This window comes from Dendrobates tinctorius, unplaced genomic scaffold (assembly GCF_039654945.1).
Source record: "Dendrobates tinctorius isolate UK_male_01 unplaced genomic scaffold, ASM3965494v1 ptg000250l, whole genome shotgun sequence".
In the NCBI taxonomy this organism is placed as follows: domain Eukaryota; kingdom Metazoa; phylum Chordata; class Amphibia; order Anura; family Dendrobatidae; genus Dendrobates; species Dendrobates tinctorius.
Genome location: NW_027361917.1, coordinates 23,108,879 through 23,124,102, shown reverse-complemented (window position 1 = coordinate 23,124,102; position 15,224 = coordinate 23,108,879). Strand labels below are relative to the sequence as shown.

The 15,224-nt window shown below is 44.3% G+C and overlaps 1 protein-coding gene and 14 non-coding genes across 15 annotated transcripts in view; 3 read left to right on the top strand and 12 right to left on the bottom strand.

Annotated features, from left to right (window-relative positions):
• TMEM178A (transmembrane protein 178A) overlaps positions 1–9,330 on the top strand; it is a 242,265-nt gene extending 232,935 nt beyond the window's left edge. Inside the window, exon 4 of the mRNA XM_073557518.1 lies at positions 7,408–9,330. Coding sequence (XP_073413619.1) covers positions 7,408–7,649 — 242 coding nt within the window. The 3' untranslated portion in view covers positions 7,650–9,330. The remainder of the gene's footprint in view (positions 1–7,407) is intronic.
• Positions 9,331–9,743: 413 nt separating this feature from the next.
• LOC141064372 (U5 spliceosomal RNA) lies at positions 9,744–9,859 on the top strand. The gene has a single exon (XR_012225589.1). It is a non-coding gene; the product is annotated as a U5 spliceosomal RNA (small nuclear RNA).
• A 314-nt stretch (positions 9,860–10,173) lies between these two features.
• On the top strand, positions 10,174–10,289 carry LOC141064241 (U5 spliceosomal RNA). Its single transcript, XR_012225471.1, has one exon. It is a non-coding gene; the product is annotated as a U5 spliceosomal RNA (small nuclear RNA).
• A 104-nt stretch (positions 10,290–10,393) lies between these two features.
• On the bottom strand, positions 10,394–10,507 carry LOC141063939 (U5 spliceosomal RNA). Its single transcript, XR_012225199.1, has one exon. It is a non-coding gene; the product is annotated as a U5 spliceosomal RNA (small nuclear RNA).
• A 314-nt stretch (positions 10,508–10,821) lies between these two features.
• LOC141065250 (U5 spliceosomal RNA) lies at positions 10,822–10,937 on the bottom strand. The gene has a single exon (XR_012226383.1). It is a non-coding gene; the product is annotated as a U5 spliceosomal RNA (small nuclear RNA).
• Positions 10,938–11,251: 314 nt separating this feature from the next.
• Positions 11,252–11,367, bottom strand: LOC141063845 (U5 spliceosomal RNA). The gene has a single exon (XR_012225116.1). It is a non-coding gene; the product is annotated as a U5 spliceosomal RNA (small nuclear RNA).
• Positions 11,368–11,659: 292 nt separating this feature from the next.
• LOC141065082 (U5 spliceosomal RNA) lies at positions 11,660–11,775 on the bottom strand. Its single transcript, XR_012226228.1, has one exon. It is a non-coding gene; the product is annotated as a U5 spliceosomal RNA (small nuclear RNA).
• Positions 11,776–12,089: 314 nt separating this feature from the next.
• Positions 12,090–12,205, bottom strand: LOC141064209 (U5 spliceosomal RNA). Its single transcript, XR_012225442.1, has one exon. It is a non-coding gene; the product is annotated as a U5 spliceosomal RNA (small nuclear RNA).
• A 305-nt stretch (positions 12,206–12,510) lies between these two features.
• Positions 12,511–12,626, bottom strand: LOC141064176 (U5 spliceosomal RNA). The gene has a single exon (XR_012225412.1). It is a non-coding gene; the product is annotated as a U5 spliceosomal RNA (small nuclear RNA).
• Positions 12,627–12,940: 314 nt separating this feature from the next.
• Positions 12,941–13,056, bottom strand: LOC141064276 (U5 spliceosomal RNA). The gene has a single exon (XR_012225503.1). It is a non-coding gene; the product is annotated as a U5 spliceosomal RNA (small nuclear RNA).
• A 315-nt stretch (positions 13,057–13,371) lies between these two features.
• LOC141064150 (U5 spliceosomal RNA) lies at positions 13,372–13,487 on the bottom strand. The gene has a single exon (XR_012225388.1). It is a non-coding gene; the product is annotated as a U5 spliceosomal RNA (small nuclear RNA).
• A 314-nt stretch (positions 13,488–13,801) lies between these two features.
• On the bottom strand, positions 13,802–13,917 carry LOC141064758 (U5 spliceosomal RNA). The gene has a single exon (XR_012225939.1). It is a non-coding gene; the product is annotated as a U5 spliceosomal RNA (small nuclear RNA).
• Positions 13,918–14,231: 314 nt separating this feature from the next.
• LOC141064700 (U5 spliceosomal RNA) lies at positions 14,232–14,347 on the bottom strand. Its single transcript, XR_012225887.1, has one exon. It is a non-coding gene; the product is annotated as a U5 spliceosomal RNA (small nuclear RNA).
• A 312-nt stretch (positions 14,348–14,659) lies between these two features.
• Positions 14,660–14,775, bottom strand: LOC141064449 (U5 spliceosomal RNA). Its single transcript, XR_012225659.1, has one exon. It is a non-coding gene; the product is annotated as a U5 spliceosomal RNA (small nuclear RNA).
• A 314-nt stretch (positions 14,776–15,089) lies between these two features.
• On the bottom strand, positions 15,090–15,205 carry LOC141063617 (U5 spliceosomal RNA). Its single transcript, XR_012224911.1, has one exon. It is a non-coding gene; the product is annotated as a U5 spliceosomal RNA (small nuclear RNA).
• Between the last annotated feature and the right edge of the window lie 19 nt (positions 15,206–15,224).

The following is a 15,224-nucleotide window of genomic DNA, read 5'->3' as shown; positions in this document are numbered from 1 at the left end:
CCTAGACCCCTCGATCACAGCCGGAGAATTAAATAGGCCTAAAGAAAGAAAGGGGAAATCTAAACTGCCCCAGAGCAGACCCCAAAGCAATAGGCAGCCCCCAACATATAATGACGGTGAAGCAAGATGAAAATACTAACACAGACAGAAAGATAGACAGAGCAAAGAGGGGCCCAAGCTAACTACATAGGAAAGGACAGGAAGGCTGCTGTCTGCAATCTGTGAAAAACCCTATGAAAATAAGAGCCAACAAACTGACAGTGAAAAAGGCCCTGAAGATGCTAGGCTTCAAAAAGCTATGTCAGCACTCAGGAATATACTGAAGACAGAGCTACAGGCAAAAGGAGATTCAGCTCACACCAGCAGGGGATGGCAGAATACTGAAAAGCAAGGAAAACAAAAAACAAAACAAAAAGGCTAACAGCCGAAACAGAAAACTTAGCTTTAGGAGCAGGAATCAGACTGGTGTCCTAGGAGTCCACAGAGAAATCACCCGCAGGGCAGAAGGGTGTTGGCAGCCTTATATCCAGTCTGTGACTCCACTCAGCCAGTCATCCTCATTAGACTCAGGTGCCTGATAATCAGGCTCATTACCTTCCTTCACCAGAATCCAGTGACGAAGGGGAAAATGAACTCACAACAGTACCTCCCCCTTGAGGAGGGGTCACCGAACCCTCAACCACGCCACCAGGGCGATCAGGGTGAGCCCGATGAAATGCACGCACCAATCTTTTGGCATGAATATCAGAGGCAGAGACCCAGGAATTATCCTCCTGACCATAACCCTTCCACTTAACCAAATACTGGAGTCTCCGTCTAGCCAGACGGGAATCCAGTATTTTCTCTACCTCATATTCCATGTTACCTTCAACCAATACAGGGTCTGGAGGTGCCACCCCAGGAACAACTGGTTCAACAAACCTCTTCAACAAGGACTTATGGAACACATTATGGATTTTAAATGTGACAGGAAGAGCCAAACGAAAAGAGACCGGATTAATAATCTCCAAAATCTTGTAAGGTCCAATAAATCTAGGCTTAAACTTAGGAGAAGCCACCTTCATAGCAATATTTTTTGATGATAACCACACCATATCACCAATCTTAAACTGGGGACCAATGGTCCTATGTCGATTGGAAAATCGCTGGGCCTTTTCCTGGGAGAGAGATAACTTATCCACCACTTGGTCCCAGATCTGGTGCATTCTCTCCACCACAGTGTCAACACCTGGGCAGGCAGAAGGCTCCACCTGCCCTGAAGAAAATCGAGGATGAAACCCAAAGTTACAAAAAAAAAGGTGACATCAAAGTGGCAGAACTAGCTCTATTATTTAAAGCAAATTCAGCCAAGGGCAAAAATGAAACCCAATCATCCTGATCAGCGGAAATAAAACATCTCAAATACGACTCCAAGGTCTGGTTTGTTCTCTCTGTCTGCCCTTTGGTCTGAGGCTGAAAAGCAGAGGAGAGGGACAACTGAATTCCCAGCTTGGAACAGAAAGTCCTCCAAAATCTAGACACAAACTGAACTCCTCTGTCAGATACAATGTTCTCAGGAATCCCGTGTAAGCGAACCACCTGTTGCAAAAACAGGGGCACCAACTCAGAGGAAGATGGCAACTTAGGGAGTGGTACAAGATGAACATCTTAGAGAACCTATCACAAATCACCCAAATAACAGTCATTCTTTGAGAGACCGGCATATCAGAGATGAAATCCATTGAAATATGGGTCCATGGCCTCCTGGGGACCGGCAAAGGCATCAACAACCCACTAGAACGAGAACAAGACTTAGACCGGGAGCAAGTCCCACAGGACTGCACAAAATTCCTGACATCATGAGACAAGGTGGGCCACCAAAAAGAGCTACTCACCAGATCTCTAGTACCAAAAATACCTGGATGACCAGCCAATGCAGAGCAATGAACTTCAGACATCACTCTTTTCTTCCACTGGTCAGGAACATACAACTTTCCACTGGGACAACGCTCAGGTTTGTCCTCCTGGAACTCTTGCAGAGCAAGTCTCAAATCGGGCGAGATGGCAGAAAGAACTACCCCTTCGCCTAAGATGGTAGCAGGCTTGGTTACCACAGGAGAATCAGCAAAGAAACTCCTAGAGAGGGCGTCTGCCTTTACATTCTTAGTTCCAGGAAGAAAAGAGACCACAAAATCAAAACGTGTAAAAAAACAAGGCCCACCTAGCCTGTCTAGGGTTCAAGTGTTTAGCCGACTCTAGGTAAATCAAATTCTTGTGGTCAGTGAGGACCACAACTTGATGTTTAGCTCCCTCCAACCAATGTCTCCACTCCTCAAATGCCCATTTCATGGCCAACAGTTCCCGATTCCCCACATCATAGTTACGTTCAGATGGAGAGAACTTTCGGGAAAAGAAAGCACAGGGATTCATTTTAGATGTTACAGGATCCTTTTGGGACAAAACAGCTCCTGCACCAATCTCAGAAGCATCCACCTCTACCTGGAACGGGAGTGAGACATCAGGTTGCCGCAAAACCGGGGCGGAGGTAAATCTTCGCTTCAGCTCCTGAAAGGAAGCAACAGCCTCAGGAGACCAATTCAACACATCAGCACCCTTCTTAGTCAGATCAGTCAATGGCTTGGCAATACTAGAAAATTTTGCTATAAATTTCCGATAAAAATTAGCAAAACCCAAAAACTTCTGGAGGGCCTTCAAAGAAGTGGGCTGAACCCAATCAAAATAAATCCCAAAAATGAAATCCTCTGTACTCCAAAAAGGCATTTCGATCCTTTGACATACAGGGAATTCTCCCTCAAGATCCGGAACACAGTCCGAATATGTTCCACATGAGAATCCCAATCCTTGGAGAAGATCAAAATATCATCCAGGTAAATAATCAAAAATTTATCGACAAAGTCTCGGAAAATATCGTTCATGAAGCACTGGAAGACAGAAGGGGCATTAGTGAGCCCAAAAGGCATCACCAGGTACTCAAAATGTCCCTCCGGAGTATTAAACGCCGTCTTCCATTCATCTCCCTGCTTAATGCGGATAAGATTATACGCCCCCCCTGAGGTCAAGCTTGGTAAACCAGCAAGCACCTCTAACTCTAGAGAATGGATCCGAAATCAGGGGTAACGGATACTGATATTTAATAGTAATTTTATTGAGGGCACAATAATCAATACAAGGCCTTAAAGAACCATCCTTTTTGGCCACAAAAAAAAACCCGGCACCTAAGGGTGAAGAGGATGGTCTAATATGACCCTTCTCCAATGCCTCCTTAATATAGGACCGCATAGCCTCGTGCTCGGGTACAGATAAATTGAAGAGCCGACCCTTGGGAAATTTACACCCCGGGCTTAGTTCAATTGCACAGTCATAACTCCTATGAGGAGGCAAGGACGCAGACTCATTCTCACTAAATACATCATAAAAGTCTGTCAAATAGTCAGGAACATCATGCGACTGAGGAGAGGTGGAAAAAACCGGAGCCTCACTAAAGGCACACCGACAACCCCAACTCACCACAGACACAGATTTCCAATCCAAAACTGGATTATGAATTTGCTACCAGGGAAACCCCAGAACAACGGCATCATGCAGACCATGCAATACCAAAAATCTGCAATTTTCTTGATGGTCTGGGGCGACCCGCATGACCACCTGGGTCCAAAACTGAGGTTTATTTTTAGCCAAAGGAGTAGAATCAATCCCCCTCAAAGGGATAGGCGTCTGCAGAGGTGTCATTGGAAATCCACAACGTTTAGTAAAATCCAAGTCCATTAGGTTTAGTGCTGCTCCAGATTCCACAAAAGCCTTGACGGAAAATGTGGACAGGGAGCAGATCAGAGTAATTGCCAGAAGAAACTTAGGTTGAACACCACCAACAGAAAACGTGTGTGCAAAGCGTTTCTCTCGTTTAGGACAAACAGAAATAATATGCGAGGCATCTCCACAGAAAAAACACAGCTTATTACGCCTTCTGAACTCCTGACGTTGCGCATTAGACAATACTCTATCACATTGCATAGGTTCAGACGTCTGTTCAACAGGTGGCAACACCTCTCGTGCAATCCTGCGTTCACGTAAACGCCGATCAACCTGAATGGCTAATGACATAGAATCGTCCAGACCAGAGGGAACAGGAAATCCCACCATAGTATCTTTTACGGCTTCTGACAAACCCTTCCGAAAGAGAGCAGACAAGGCATTATCATTCCAGGTAGTAAGGACAGCCCACTTTCGGAACTTTTGACAGTACAGCTCTGCAGAATCTCGACCCTGCTTCAATGCCAACAGGGTCTTTTCAGCCTGATCAATAGCATTAGGTTCATCATACAACAACCCCAAAGCTTGAAAGAATGCGTTCACATTAGTCAGAATAGGATCATCTGGTTTCAAAGAAAACGCCCAATCCTGGGGATCGCCACGCAGCAAAGAGATGACAATTTTAACCTGCTGCGTGGAGCTCCCTGACGAGTTAGGCTTCAAGGCAAAAAATAATTTACAATTATTTTTGAAACTCAAAAATTTAGATCGATCCCCAAAAAATACATCAGGTGTAGGGATCTTTAGTTCAACAGCAGGCGAACGAGCAAGGTAGGCGGAAATTCCCCGCACTTCCGCAGCGAGCTGCTCCACATGATCAGACAATTGCTTTATCTGCATTGAGAGAAAAAAAAATTCCCCCTACGGCCTCAGAGATATAGAGGAAAGAATATACACACCCTTTTTTTTTTTTTTTTAAACACCATTCTTTCCTGATATTGAGTACCCTAGGATCTGCGGTATGGCGGGTGATTCTGTTATGATTGAGTCACCGTAGGAGGCAAAAACAGAAATGCTAGCTAAGTCCAGAAAACCAGAGAAGTTGGCAGCTATCGGATTACAGACCCCTGAACCTATCAACACAATTAGCAGTAGCCGTGGGGGGTTCCTACGATGCCCTAGACCCCTCGATCACAGCCGGAGAATTAAATAGGCCTAAAGAAAGAAAGGGGAAATCTAAACTGCCCCAGAGCAGACCCCAAAGAAATAGGCAGCCCCCAACATATAATGACGGTGAAGCAAGATGAAAATACTAACACAGACAGAAAGATAGACAGAGCAAAGAGGGGCCCAAGCTAACTACATAGGAAAGGACAGGAAGGCTGCTGTCTGCAATCCATGAAAAACCCTATGAAAATAAGAGCCAACAAACTGACAGTGAAAAAGGCCCTGAAGACGCTAGGCTTCAAAAAGCTATGTCAGCACTCAGGAATATACTGAAGACAGAGCTACAGGCAAAAGGAGATTCAGCTCACCCCAGCAGGGGATGGCAGAATACTGAAAAGCAAGGAAAACAAAAAACAAAACAAAAAGGCTAACAGCCAAAACAGAAAACTTAGCTTTAGGAGCAGGAATCAGACTGGTGTCCTAGGAGTCCACAGAGAAATCACCTGCAGGGCAGAAGGGCGTCGGCAGCCTTATATCCAGTCTGTGACTCCACTCAGCCAGTCATCCTCATTAGACTCAGGTGCCTGATAATCAGGCTCATTACCTTCCTTCACCAGAATAGGGAGTTCACCAGAATCCAGTGACGAAGGGGAAAATGAACTCACAACACCCGAGTATCCCTTCAGCTATTCGACCAGTTGCCTATAGTGAAGACATACCTGTTCCAAAATTTACTGCACTTCCAGAAAACGTTGACACAGATCTCTCCTCACATTGTTATACTGATGAAGAAAACAGTCCAGATATTTTTCAGCCATGTGATGAAGATTGTGACAAACCCATTCTGTTTACTCAGTCTGCATTGAATGATCTGGTTAGAGATCTTTATCTACCAAAAGAGTCTGCTGAACTATTGGCTTCAAGACTACAAGAGAATCAAATGTTGAAACCCGGTACAAGTGTCTCATTTTATCGTAACAGGGAAGCAGAACTGCGTAAGCACTTCCATTCAGATGGCCAGCTTGTCTATTGTACTGATGTTGAAGGGCTACTTCTCTTTATGGGACTTCCAGCATATGATTCAAGGGATTCGAGGCTATTTATTGATCCAAAAGAAGTTTAAAATGTTAAAATGTGTTCTGCTACACAATGGAAAAAAGTATGGCTCTGTACCAATAGGTCATTCTGTAAAACTTAAAGAAGAATATAAAAACATCAAGATTGTTCTAGAGAAGTCACAATATAATGTTCATAGGTGGTTACTTTGTGTTGATTTGAAAATGGTTAACTTTCTTTTGGGTCTGCAAGGAGGGTACACAAAACACCCTTGTTTTCTGTGCTACTGGGACAGTAGAGCTACAGCAGAGCATTGGGTGAAAACGGAATGGCCTCAGTGACAGAGTTTGGCATCTGGCAATAAGAATGTCATCCATGATCCTCTAGTGGATAGGAAGAACATTGTCTTTCCTCCCTTGCACATTAAACTTGAATTGATGAAGCAGTTCGTCAAAGCTCTCAATCACAGTGGAGAATGCTTTAAATATATATGTTCAACTTTTCCTGGTCTTAGTGAAGAGAAGAAAAAGGCTGGAATATTTGATGGACCTCAAATAAGAACACTTATGAGAGACCCAAATTTTATCACATCAATGAATGAGACAGAAGAAAGAGCTTGGAATGCATTTTGTAATGTGGTGCAGAATTTTCTAGGGAATAAGAAAGCAGACAACTATGAAGAGATTGTGGAAGAGCTACTAATGAGTCTGCGAAATCTTGGATGTAGAATGAGTATCAAGATTCACTATTTACACAGCCATATGGGCTTTTTTCCAGAGAACCTTGGGGATGTGAGCAAGGAACAAGGGGAGCGTTTTCATCAGGACATTAAAACAATGGAAGAACAGTATCAAGGCCGGAGGGACTCACATATGATGGCTGACTATTGCTGAAGCTTGATGAGAGACAACCCAGAAGCTGTACATCACAGATCAGCCAAGAAAAGAAAATTCAAATAACTGCCATTTGCCATTCATCTGTGTGCCATATATATGTGTTTATATATTTTGTAGTTTAAATCTGTAAGTATATTTGATTTGCTGTACATAGACTTTGTAATCTTTGTTATTCCTTGATTAAAAATATACCAAATATAGTACCGAAAATCATGTGTTTTTATCATAAAAAAAGTTCGATAGGAGTAATGTTCATCAAAAATTGAAAATATCTCGAAATCCTGATGTGATAGCCAAAAACGGAGTTCATATTCATAATCAGCAGCCAAAATTGACTTAAAATGTGTTTTAAAACCTTTTGCCAGAAAAATTGCATTGACCAGTGTTATGTTTAAAATATTCATTTGTAATTTTAATAAGTTCTTCAAATTCAGTGAGCAAAATCAAACGTTGATCCAGTAAAGATCTATACGAACTCAAAGAAACTTTTGAATGTTTTTTTTTCACTAACTACTTTTGTTTATTTCATTTTTTTTAGGAATCTTTTGTACAATTTCTTTGTGCACATATGCAGCAAGTGTCGCTTATGATCTAAATCGCCTGCCAAAATTTATTTATGGGCTTCCAACTGATGTTGAACATGGATACAGCTGGTCTTTGTTTTGTGCGTGGTGCAGTCTGGGCTTGATAGTAGCAGCTGGATGCCTCTGCACCGCCTACCCATTTATCAGCAGGACCAAGATTTTGCATCTCAAGTTTGCCAGAGACACTTGTGTATGACTGTGATATCTGCAATGTTTATGACTTTGTTTCAATCTACAAGACATTGTGTGCAATACCAGACTGGCTAAGCCTGATCTGCACGTATCTCTAGAATAACAGAATAGCTTGTTTAAAGCACAAGTTCCAAATCCTTAAAAGATTACAGAAAAAAAGGTAATGTCTTGTTATGTGAAATGCATACAGTATGTGTGAAGACCCAAGATACCTTCTATTGTTCTAGTGGTGGATCTCGACCTTTGACCTCCTTGATCACTTCTACAGACCAAATATTGGAATGTCAAATCAATTAAGTTCATTTGAAATATACCATAATTAAAATACAGTTAAATTTCTTGAAAAAGCATAAAAACTTCATAAATTCATTGGAATCACATTCTTCAAGACTTATACTAGAATTTATGCAGCATATTTACTTATGACAATGTATTATTTTAAAAAATTGCTTAGTTTAGAAATGTTTTATGTATGGTTCTGTTTATTTTTTGTTTTTTGTTTTTCTTACATTTTTCCTTGTCATTCCCAAAAAGTAAATGAAATCAGGCATATTGTTAAATGAAACCTCTAAGCCCAAAACATATGCTGTTTATCACATTTAATAAGTTTCACATTTAAATTTGTTTTAGAGCCATTTCAAAACATGTTCCAGTATTGTATTTCATCACAAAATATTATTTTGCAAACTGTCAATCCTGTTGTGCCATTAAAAAGTTAATTCTAAAATACCATGGGCTAAATTATTTAGGACCTGTGCATATTTTACATATTGCCTATTTTATCGCAGTTTCCAAAAGGGTAAGTTTAGATGATAAATGTTGAGGTTCTGAGAATATGCAGTAATGTTCCAAAATGTGCAGTTTTTCTCTGCTGCATGTGATTAGTTTTTTTTTTTTTTTTAAAGGCAATCAGACCGCGGGTTTTTGCTATGGAATTGGAGAATAGAATGATGTATCACCTACTGGACTACTTGGTGCAGTTTTGATAGGATCCCTCTTTTATCTCTTGAAGACATAGCAGAGCTCAGAATGCTGAGCTGTGTACTAACCTGCCAACACCTCTGACTGCCAGCTTCCTCTGTACATTGTGCATTGTCAGCAAATTGTCAATCAGTGGTGGTGGCAGGATTATGCAGATTAGTTGGATTGGTTTGCAACATAAACCTAGTCAGGAAGTAATAATCCCCTACTGATAAAACACTGATTGTATTGAAGCTATAGCACACAGCCTAGTAAGTGACACATCCATGCAATCAGTCTCTCTGCCCCTATATTATTCTGCTGTCAGATTACATAGAAAAAACCTGTTGACGGATTCCCTTTAATCTCCATACACCTATATTGTACAGTAATTTGTTTATAAATGTATCGACTTTGCAGCAAATCCACAATGTCTGAATATATTCTAATACATCCAATTTGCAATTACCTGTCTAGACCAATCCAGTTTTTCCAGATAATGTGCCCATAGCAACATTTCTGCTAAAGGACAAATCAGTAGTTTAAACGCGGAAAACATGAATTTATCATATGCTAAGTGTGTGCTTTGTTTGAATACATTAAAGCACTATATGAACATAGGAACCTTTATGGTTTCCAGTCTATGAGAATGACACAATGGACTTACTGCATTATAAGAAGGAACAGTAATCTCACACAGTTAATAAATGATTTTCTTTATAAAACAGACTTTTCAGTCACTTATTTTTGTCCAACTTTGTTGCATGTTCCTATTTTGCTTTCTTTTTCCATTCACATACAGATGTTCTTTTCTTCAAATTGGTAAGTTAAATGGGTTCAACAACAGAATGAAGGAATGAGTGGGTGGGGTTTTGGTGGGAGACTGTACTCTGGGGCTGCTAGGAAATGCCTCTTATTTGAATATTGTAGCAGTGGATGGCGTTCTTCCAGGCAGCGGGACATGTGACTCTCTGGCAGCAGGATGGAGCTGAACACGGATCAGCCTGCGGAAATTGGGCTGTGTGTTGCCGTTTTTGTTTTTCCATCGCCAAACCAAGCACCCACTTCTAGGTGGTCTCCCTGGGCCAAATGAGGGCTGTGCCCATGGTGGTAGGTCAGGAGGAAGCCCTTGCCCAGTATTCTATGGCTACTCTTCAGAACGTAAAAATTTTTCGCCTTTTACTAAAGATTTCCGTGGAGAGAAGCAAAACTGAGTTTTGTGGCAATTTTTGCACGCTCCAGCTTGCTGGGGCTACCTTAAATGGGTTCAACAACAGAATGAAGGAATGAGTGGGTGGGGTTTTGGTGGGAGACTGTACTCTGGGGCTGATGGGAGATGCCTATCATTTGAATATTGTAGCAGTGGATGGCCTTCTTCCAGGCAGCGGGACATGTGACTCTCTGGCAGCAGGATGGAGCTGAACACGGAGCAGCCTGCGGAAATTGGGCTGTGTGTTGCCGTTTTTGTTTTTCCATCGCCAAACCAAGCACCCACTTCTAGGTGGTCTCCCTGGGCCAAATGAGGGCTGTGCCCATGGTGGTAGGTCAGGAGGAAGCCCTTGCCCAGTATTCTATGGCTACTCTTCAGAACGTAAAAATTTTTCGCCTTTTACTAAAGATTTCCGTGGAGAGAAGCAAAACTGAGTTTTGTGGCAATTTTTGCATGCTCCAGTTTGTTGGGGCTTCCTTAAATGAGTTCAACAACAGAATGAAGGAATGAGTGGGTGGGGTTTTGGTGGGAGACTGTACTCTGGGGCTGCTGGGAAATGTATCTCATTTGAATATTGTAGCAATAAAGCTGGAGCGTGCAAAAATTGCAACAAAACTCAGTTTTGCTTCTCTCCACGGAAATCTTTAGTAAAAGGCGAAAGATTTTTACGTTGTGAAGAGAAGCCAGAGTATACTGGGCAAGGGCTTCCTCCTGACCTACCACCATGGGCACAGCCCTCATTTGGCCCAGGGAGGCCACCTAGAAGTGGGTGCCTGGTTTGGCTATGGAAAAACAAAAACGGCAACACACAGCCCATTTTCCGCAGGCTGCTCCGTGTTCAGCTCCATCGTGCTGCCAGAGAGTCACATGTCACGCTGCCTGGAAGAAGGCCATCCACTGCTACAATATTCAAATGAGGGACATTTCCCAGCAGCCCCAGAGTACAGTCTCCCACCAAAACCCCACCCACTCATTCCTTCATTCTGTTGTTGAACCCATTTAAGGAAGCCCCAGCAAGCTGGAGCATGCAAAAATTGCCACAATACTCAGTTTTGCTTCTCTACACAGAAATCTTTAGTAAAAGGCGAAAGATTTTTACGTTCTGAAGAGAAGCCAGAGTATACTGGGCAAGGGCTTCCTCCTGACCTACCACCATGGGCACAGCCCTCATTTGGCCCAGGGAGACCACCCAGAAGTGGGTGCGTGGTTTGGCTATGGAAAAACAAAAATGGCAACACACAGCCCATTTTTCGCAGGCTGCTCCGTGTTCAGCTCCATCGTGCTGCCAGAGAGTCACATTTCCCGCTGCCTGGAAGAAGGCCATCCACTGCTACAATATTCAAATGAGAGACATTTCCCAGCAGCCCCAGAGTACAGTCTCCCACCAAAACCCCACCCACTCGTTCCTTCGTTCTGTTGTTGAACACATTTAAGAAAGCCCCAGCAAGCTGGAGCGTGCAAAAATTGCCAGAAAACTCAGTTTTGCTTCTCTCCACGGAAATCTTTAGTAAAAGGCGAAAAATTTTTACATTCTGAAGAAAAGCCAGAGTACACTGAGCAAGGACTTCCTCCTGACCTACCACCATGGCCGCAGCCCTCATTTGGCCCAGGGAGACCACCTAGAAGTGGGTGCGTGGTTTGGCTATGGAAAAACAAAAACGGCAACACACAGCCCATTTTCCGCATCCTGCTGCCAGAGAGTCACATGTCCCGCTGCCTGGAAGAAGGCCATCCACTGCTACAATATTCAAATGAGAGGCATTTCCCATCAGCCCCAGAGTACAGTCTCCCACCAAAACCCCACCCACTCATTCCTTCATTCTGTTGTTGAACCCATTTAAGGAAGCCCCAGCAAGCTGGAGCGTTCAAAAATTGCCACAAAACTCAGTTTTACTTCTCTCCACGGAAATCTTTAGTAAAAGGCGAAAGATTTTTACATTCTGAAGAGAAGCCAGAGTATACTGGACAAAGGCTTCCTCCTGACCTACCACCATGGGCACAGCCCTCATAGGGCCCAGGGAGACCACCTAGAAGTGGGTGCGTGGTTTGGCTATGGAAAAACAAAAACGGCAACACACAGCCCATTTTCCGCAGGCTGCTCCGTGTTCAGCTCCATCCTGCTGCCAGAGAGTCACATGTCCCGCTGCCTAGAAGAAGGCCATCCACTGCTACAATATTCAAATGAGAGACATTTCCCAGCAGCCCCAGAGTACAGTCTCCCACCAAAACCCCACCCACTCATTCCTTCATTCTGTTGTTGAACCCATTTAAGGAAGCCCCAGCAAGCTGGAGCGTGCAAAAATTGCCACAAAACTCAGTTTTGCTTCTCTCCACAGAAATCTTTAGTAAAAGTCGAAAGATTTTTACGTTCTGAAGAGAAACCAGAGTATACTGGGCAAGGGCTTCCTCCTGACCTACCACCATGGGCACAGCCCTCATTTGGCCCAGGGAGACCACCTAGAAGTGGGTGCGTGGTTTGGCGATGGAAAAACAAAAACTGCAACACACAGCCCATTTTCCACAGGCTGCTCCGTGTTCAGCTCCATCCTGCTGCCAGAGAGTCACATGTCCCGCTAAAGAAGAAGGCCATTCACTGCTACAATATTTAAATGAGAGGCATTTCCCATGAGCCCCAGAGTACAGTCTCCCACCAAAACCCCACCCACTCATTTCTTCATTCTGTTGTTGAACCCATAGCCCCAGCAAGCTTGAGCGTGCAAAAATTGCCACAAAACTCAGTTTTGCTTCTCTCCACGAAAATCTTTAGTAAAAGGCGAAAGATTTTTACGTTCTGAAGAAAAGCCAGAGTATACTGCGCAAGGGCTTCCTCCTGACCTACCACCATGGCCGCAGCCCTCATTTGGCCCAGGGAGACCACCTAGAAGTGGGTGCGTGGTTTGGCGATGGAAAAACAAAAACGGCAACACACAGCCCATTTTCCGCAGGCTGCTCCGTGTTCAGCTCCATCCTGCTGCCAGAGCGTCACGTGTCCCGCTGACTGAAAAAAGGCCATCCACGGCTACTATATTCAAATGAGAAACATTTCCCAGCAGCCCCAGAGTACAGTCTCCCACCAAAACACCACCCACTCATTCCTTCATTCTGTTGTTAAACCCATTTAAGGAAGCCCCAGCAAGCTGGAGCGTGCAAAAATTGGCACAAAACTCAGTTTTGCTTCTCTCCACGGAAATCTTTAGTAAAAGGTAAAAGATATTTACGTTCTGTAGAAAAGCCAGAGTATACTGCGCAAGGGCTTCCTCCTGACCTACCACCATGGCCGCAGCCCGCATTTGGCCCAGGGAGACCACCTAGAAGTGGGTGCGTGGTTTGGCTATGGAAAAACAAAAAACGGCAACACACAGCCTATTTTCCGCAGGCTGCTCTGTGTTAAGCTCCATCCTGCTGCCAGAGAGTCACATGTCCCGCTGCCTGGAAGAAGGCCATCCACTGCTACAATATTCAAATGAGAAGCATTTCCCATCAGCCCCAGAGTACAGGCTCCCACCAAAACCCCACCCACTCATTCTTTCATTCTGTTGTTGAACCCATTTAAGGAAGCCCCAGCAAGCTGGAGCGTGCAAAAATTGCCACAAAACTCAGTTTTGCTTCTCTCCACGGAAATCTTTAGTAAAAGGCGAAAGATTTTTACGTTCTGAAGAGAAGCCAGAGTATACTGGGCAAGGGCTTCCTCCTGACCTACCACCATGGGCACAGCCCTCATTTGGCCCAGGGAGACCACCTAGAAGTGGGTGCGTGCTTTGGCTATGGAAAAACAAAAACAGCAACACACAGCCCATTTTCCGCAGGCTGCTCCGTGTTCAGCTCCATCGTGCTGCCAGAGAGTCACATGTCCCGCTGCCTGGAAGAAGGCCATCCACTGCTACAATATTCAAATGAGAGACAGATCCCAGCAGCCCCAGAGTACAGTCTCCCAACAAAACCCCACCCACTCATTCCTTCATTCTGTTGTTGAACCCATTTAAGGAAGCCCCAGGAAGCTGGAGCAAGCAAAAATTGCCACAAAACTCAGGTTTGCTTCTCTCCACGGAACTCTTTAGTAAAAAGCGGAAGATTTTTACATTCTGAAGAGAAGCCAGAGTATATATGGCAAGGACTTCCTCCTGACCTACCACCATGGGCACAGCCCTCATTTGGCCCAGGGAGACCACCTAGAAGTGGGTGCGTGGTTTGGCTATGGAAAAACAAAAACGGCAACACACAGCCCATTTTCCGCAGGCTGCTCCGTGTTCAGCTCCATCTTGCTGCCAGATCGTCACCTGTCCCGCTGCCTGGAAGAACGCTATCCACTGCTACAATATTCAAATGAGAGACATTTCCCAGCAGCCCCAGACTACAGTCTCCCACCAAAACCCCACCCACTCATTCCTTCTTTCTGTTGTTGAACCCAATTAAGGAAGCCCCAGCAAGCTGGAGCATGCAAAAATTGCCACAAAACTCAGTTTTGCTTCTCTCCACGGAAATCTTTAGTAAAAGTCGAAAGATTTTTACATTCTGAACAAAAGCCAAAATACTGCGCAAGGGCTTCCTCCAGACCTACCACCATGGCCGCAGCCCTCATTTGGCCCAGGGAGACCACCTAGAAGTGGGTGCGTGGTTTGGCTATGGAAAAACAAAAACGGCAACACACAGCCCATTTTCCGCAGGCTGCTCCGTGTTCAGCTCCATCCTGCTGCCAGAGAGTCACATGTCCCGCTGCCTGGAAGAAGGCCATCCACTGCTACAATATTCAAATGAGAGACATTTCCCAGCAGCCCCAGAGTACAGTCTCCCACCAAAACCCCACCCACTCATTCCTTCATTCTGTTGTTGAACCCATTTAAGGAAGACCCAGCAAGCTGGAACGTGCAAAAATTGCCAAAAAACTCAGTTTTGCTTCTCTCCACGGAAATCTTTAATTAAAGGCGAAAGATTTTTACGTTCTGAAGAAAAGCCAGAGTATACTGCGCAAGGGCTTCCTCCTGACATACCACCATGGCCGCAGCCCTCATTTGGCCCAGGGAGACCACCTAGAAGTGGGTGCGTGGTTTGGCGATGGAAAAACAAAAACGGCAACACACAGCCCATTTTCCGCAGGCTGCTCCATGTTCAGCTCCATCCTGCTGCCAGAGCGTCACGTATCCCGCTGACTGAAAAAAGGTCATCCACGGCTACTATATTCAAATGAGAAACATTTCCCAGCAGCCCCAGAGTACAGTCTCCCACCAAAACCCCACCCACTCATTCCTTCCTTCTGTTGTTATACCCATTTAAGGAAGCCCCAGCAAGCTGGAGCGTGCAAAAATTGCCACAAAACTCAGTTTTGCTTCTCTCCACGGAAATCTTTAGTAAAAGGCGAAAGATTTTTATGTTCTGAAGAAAAGCCAGAGTATACTGGGCAAGGGCTTCCTC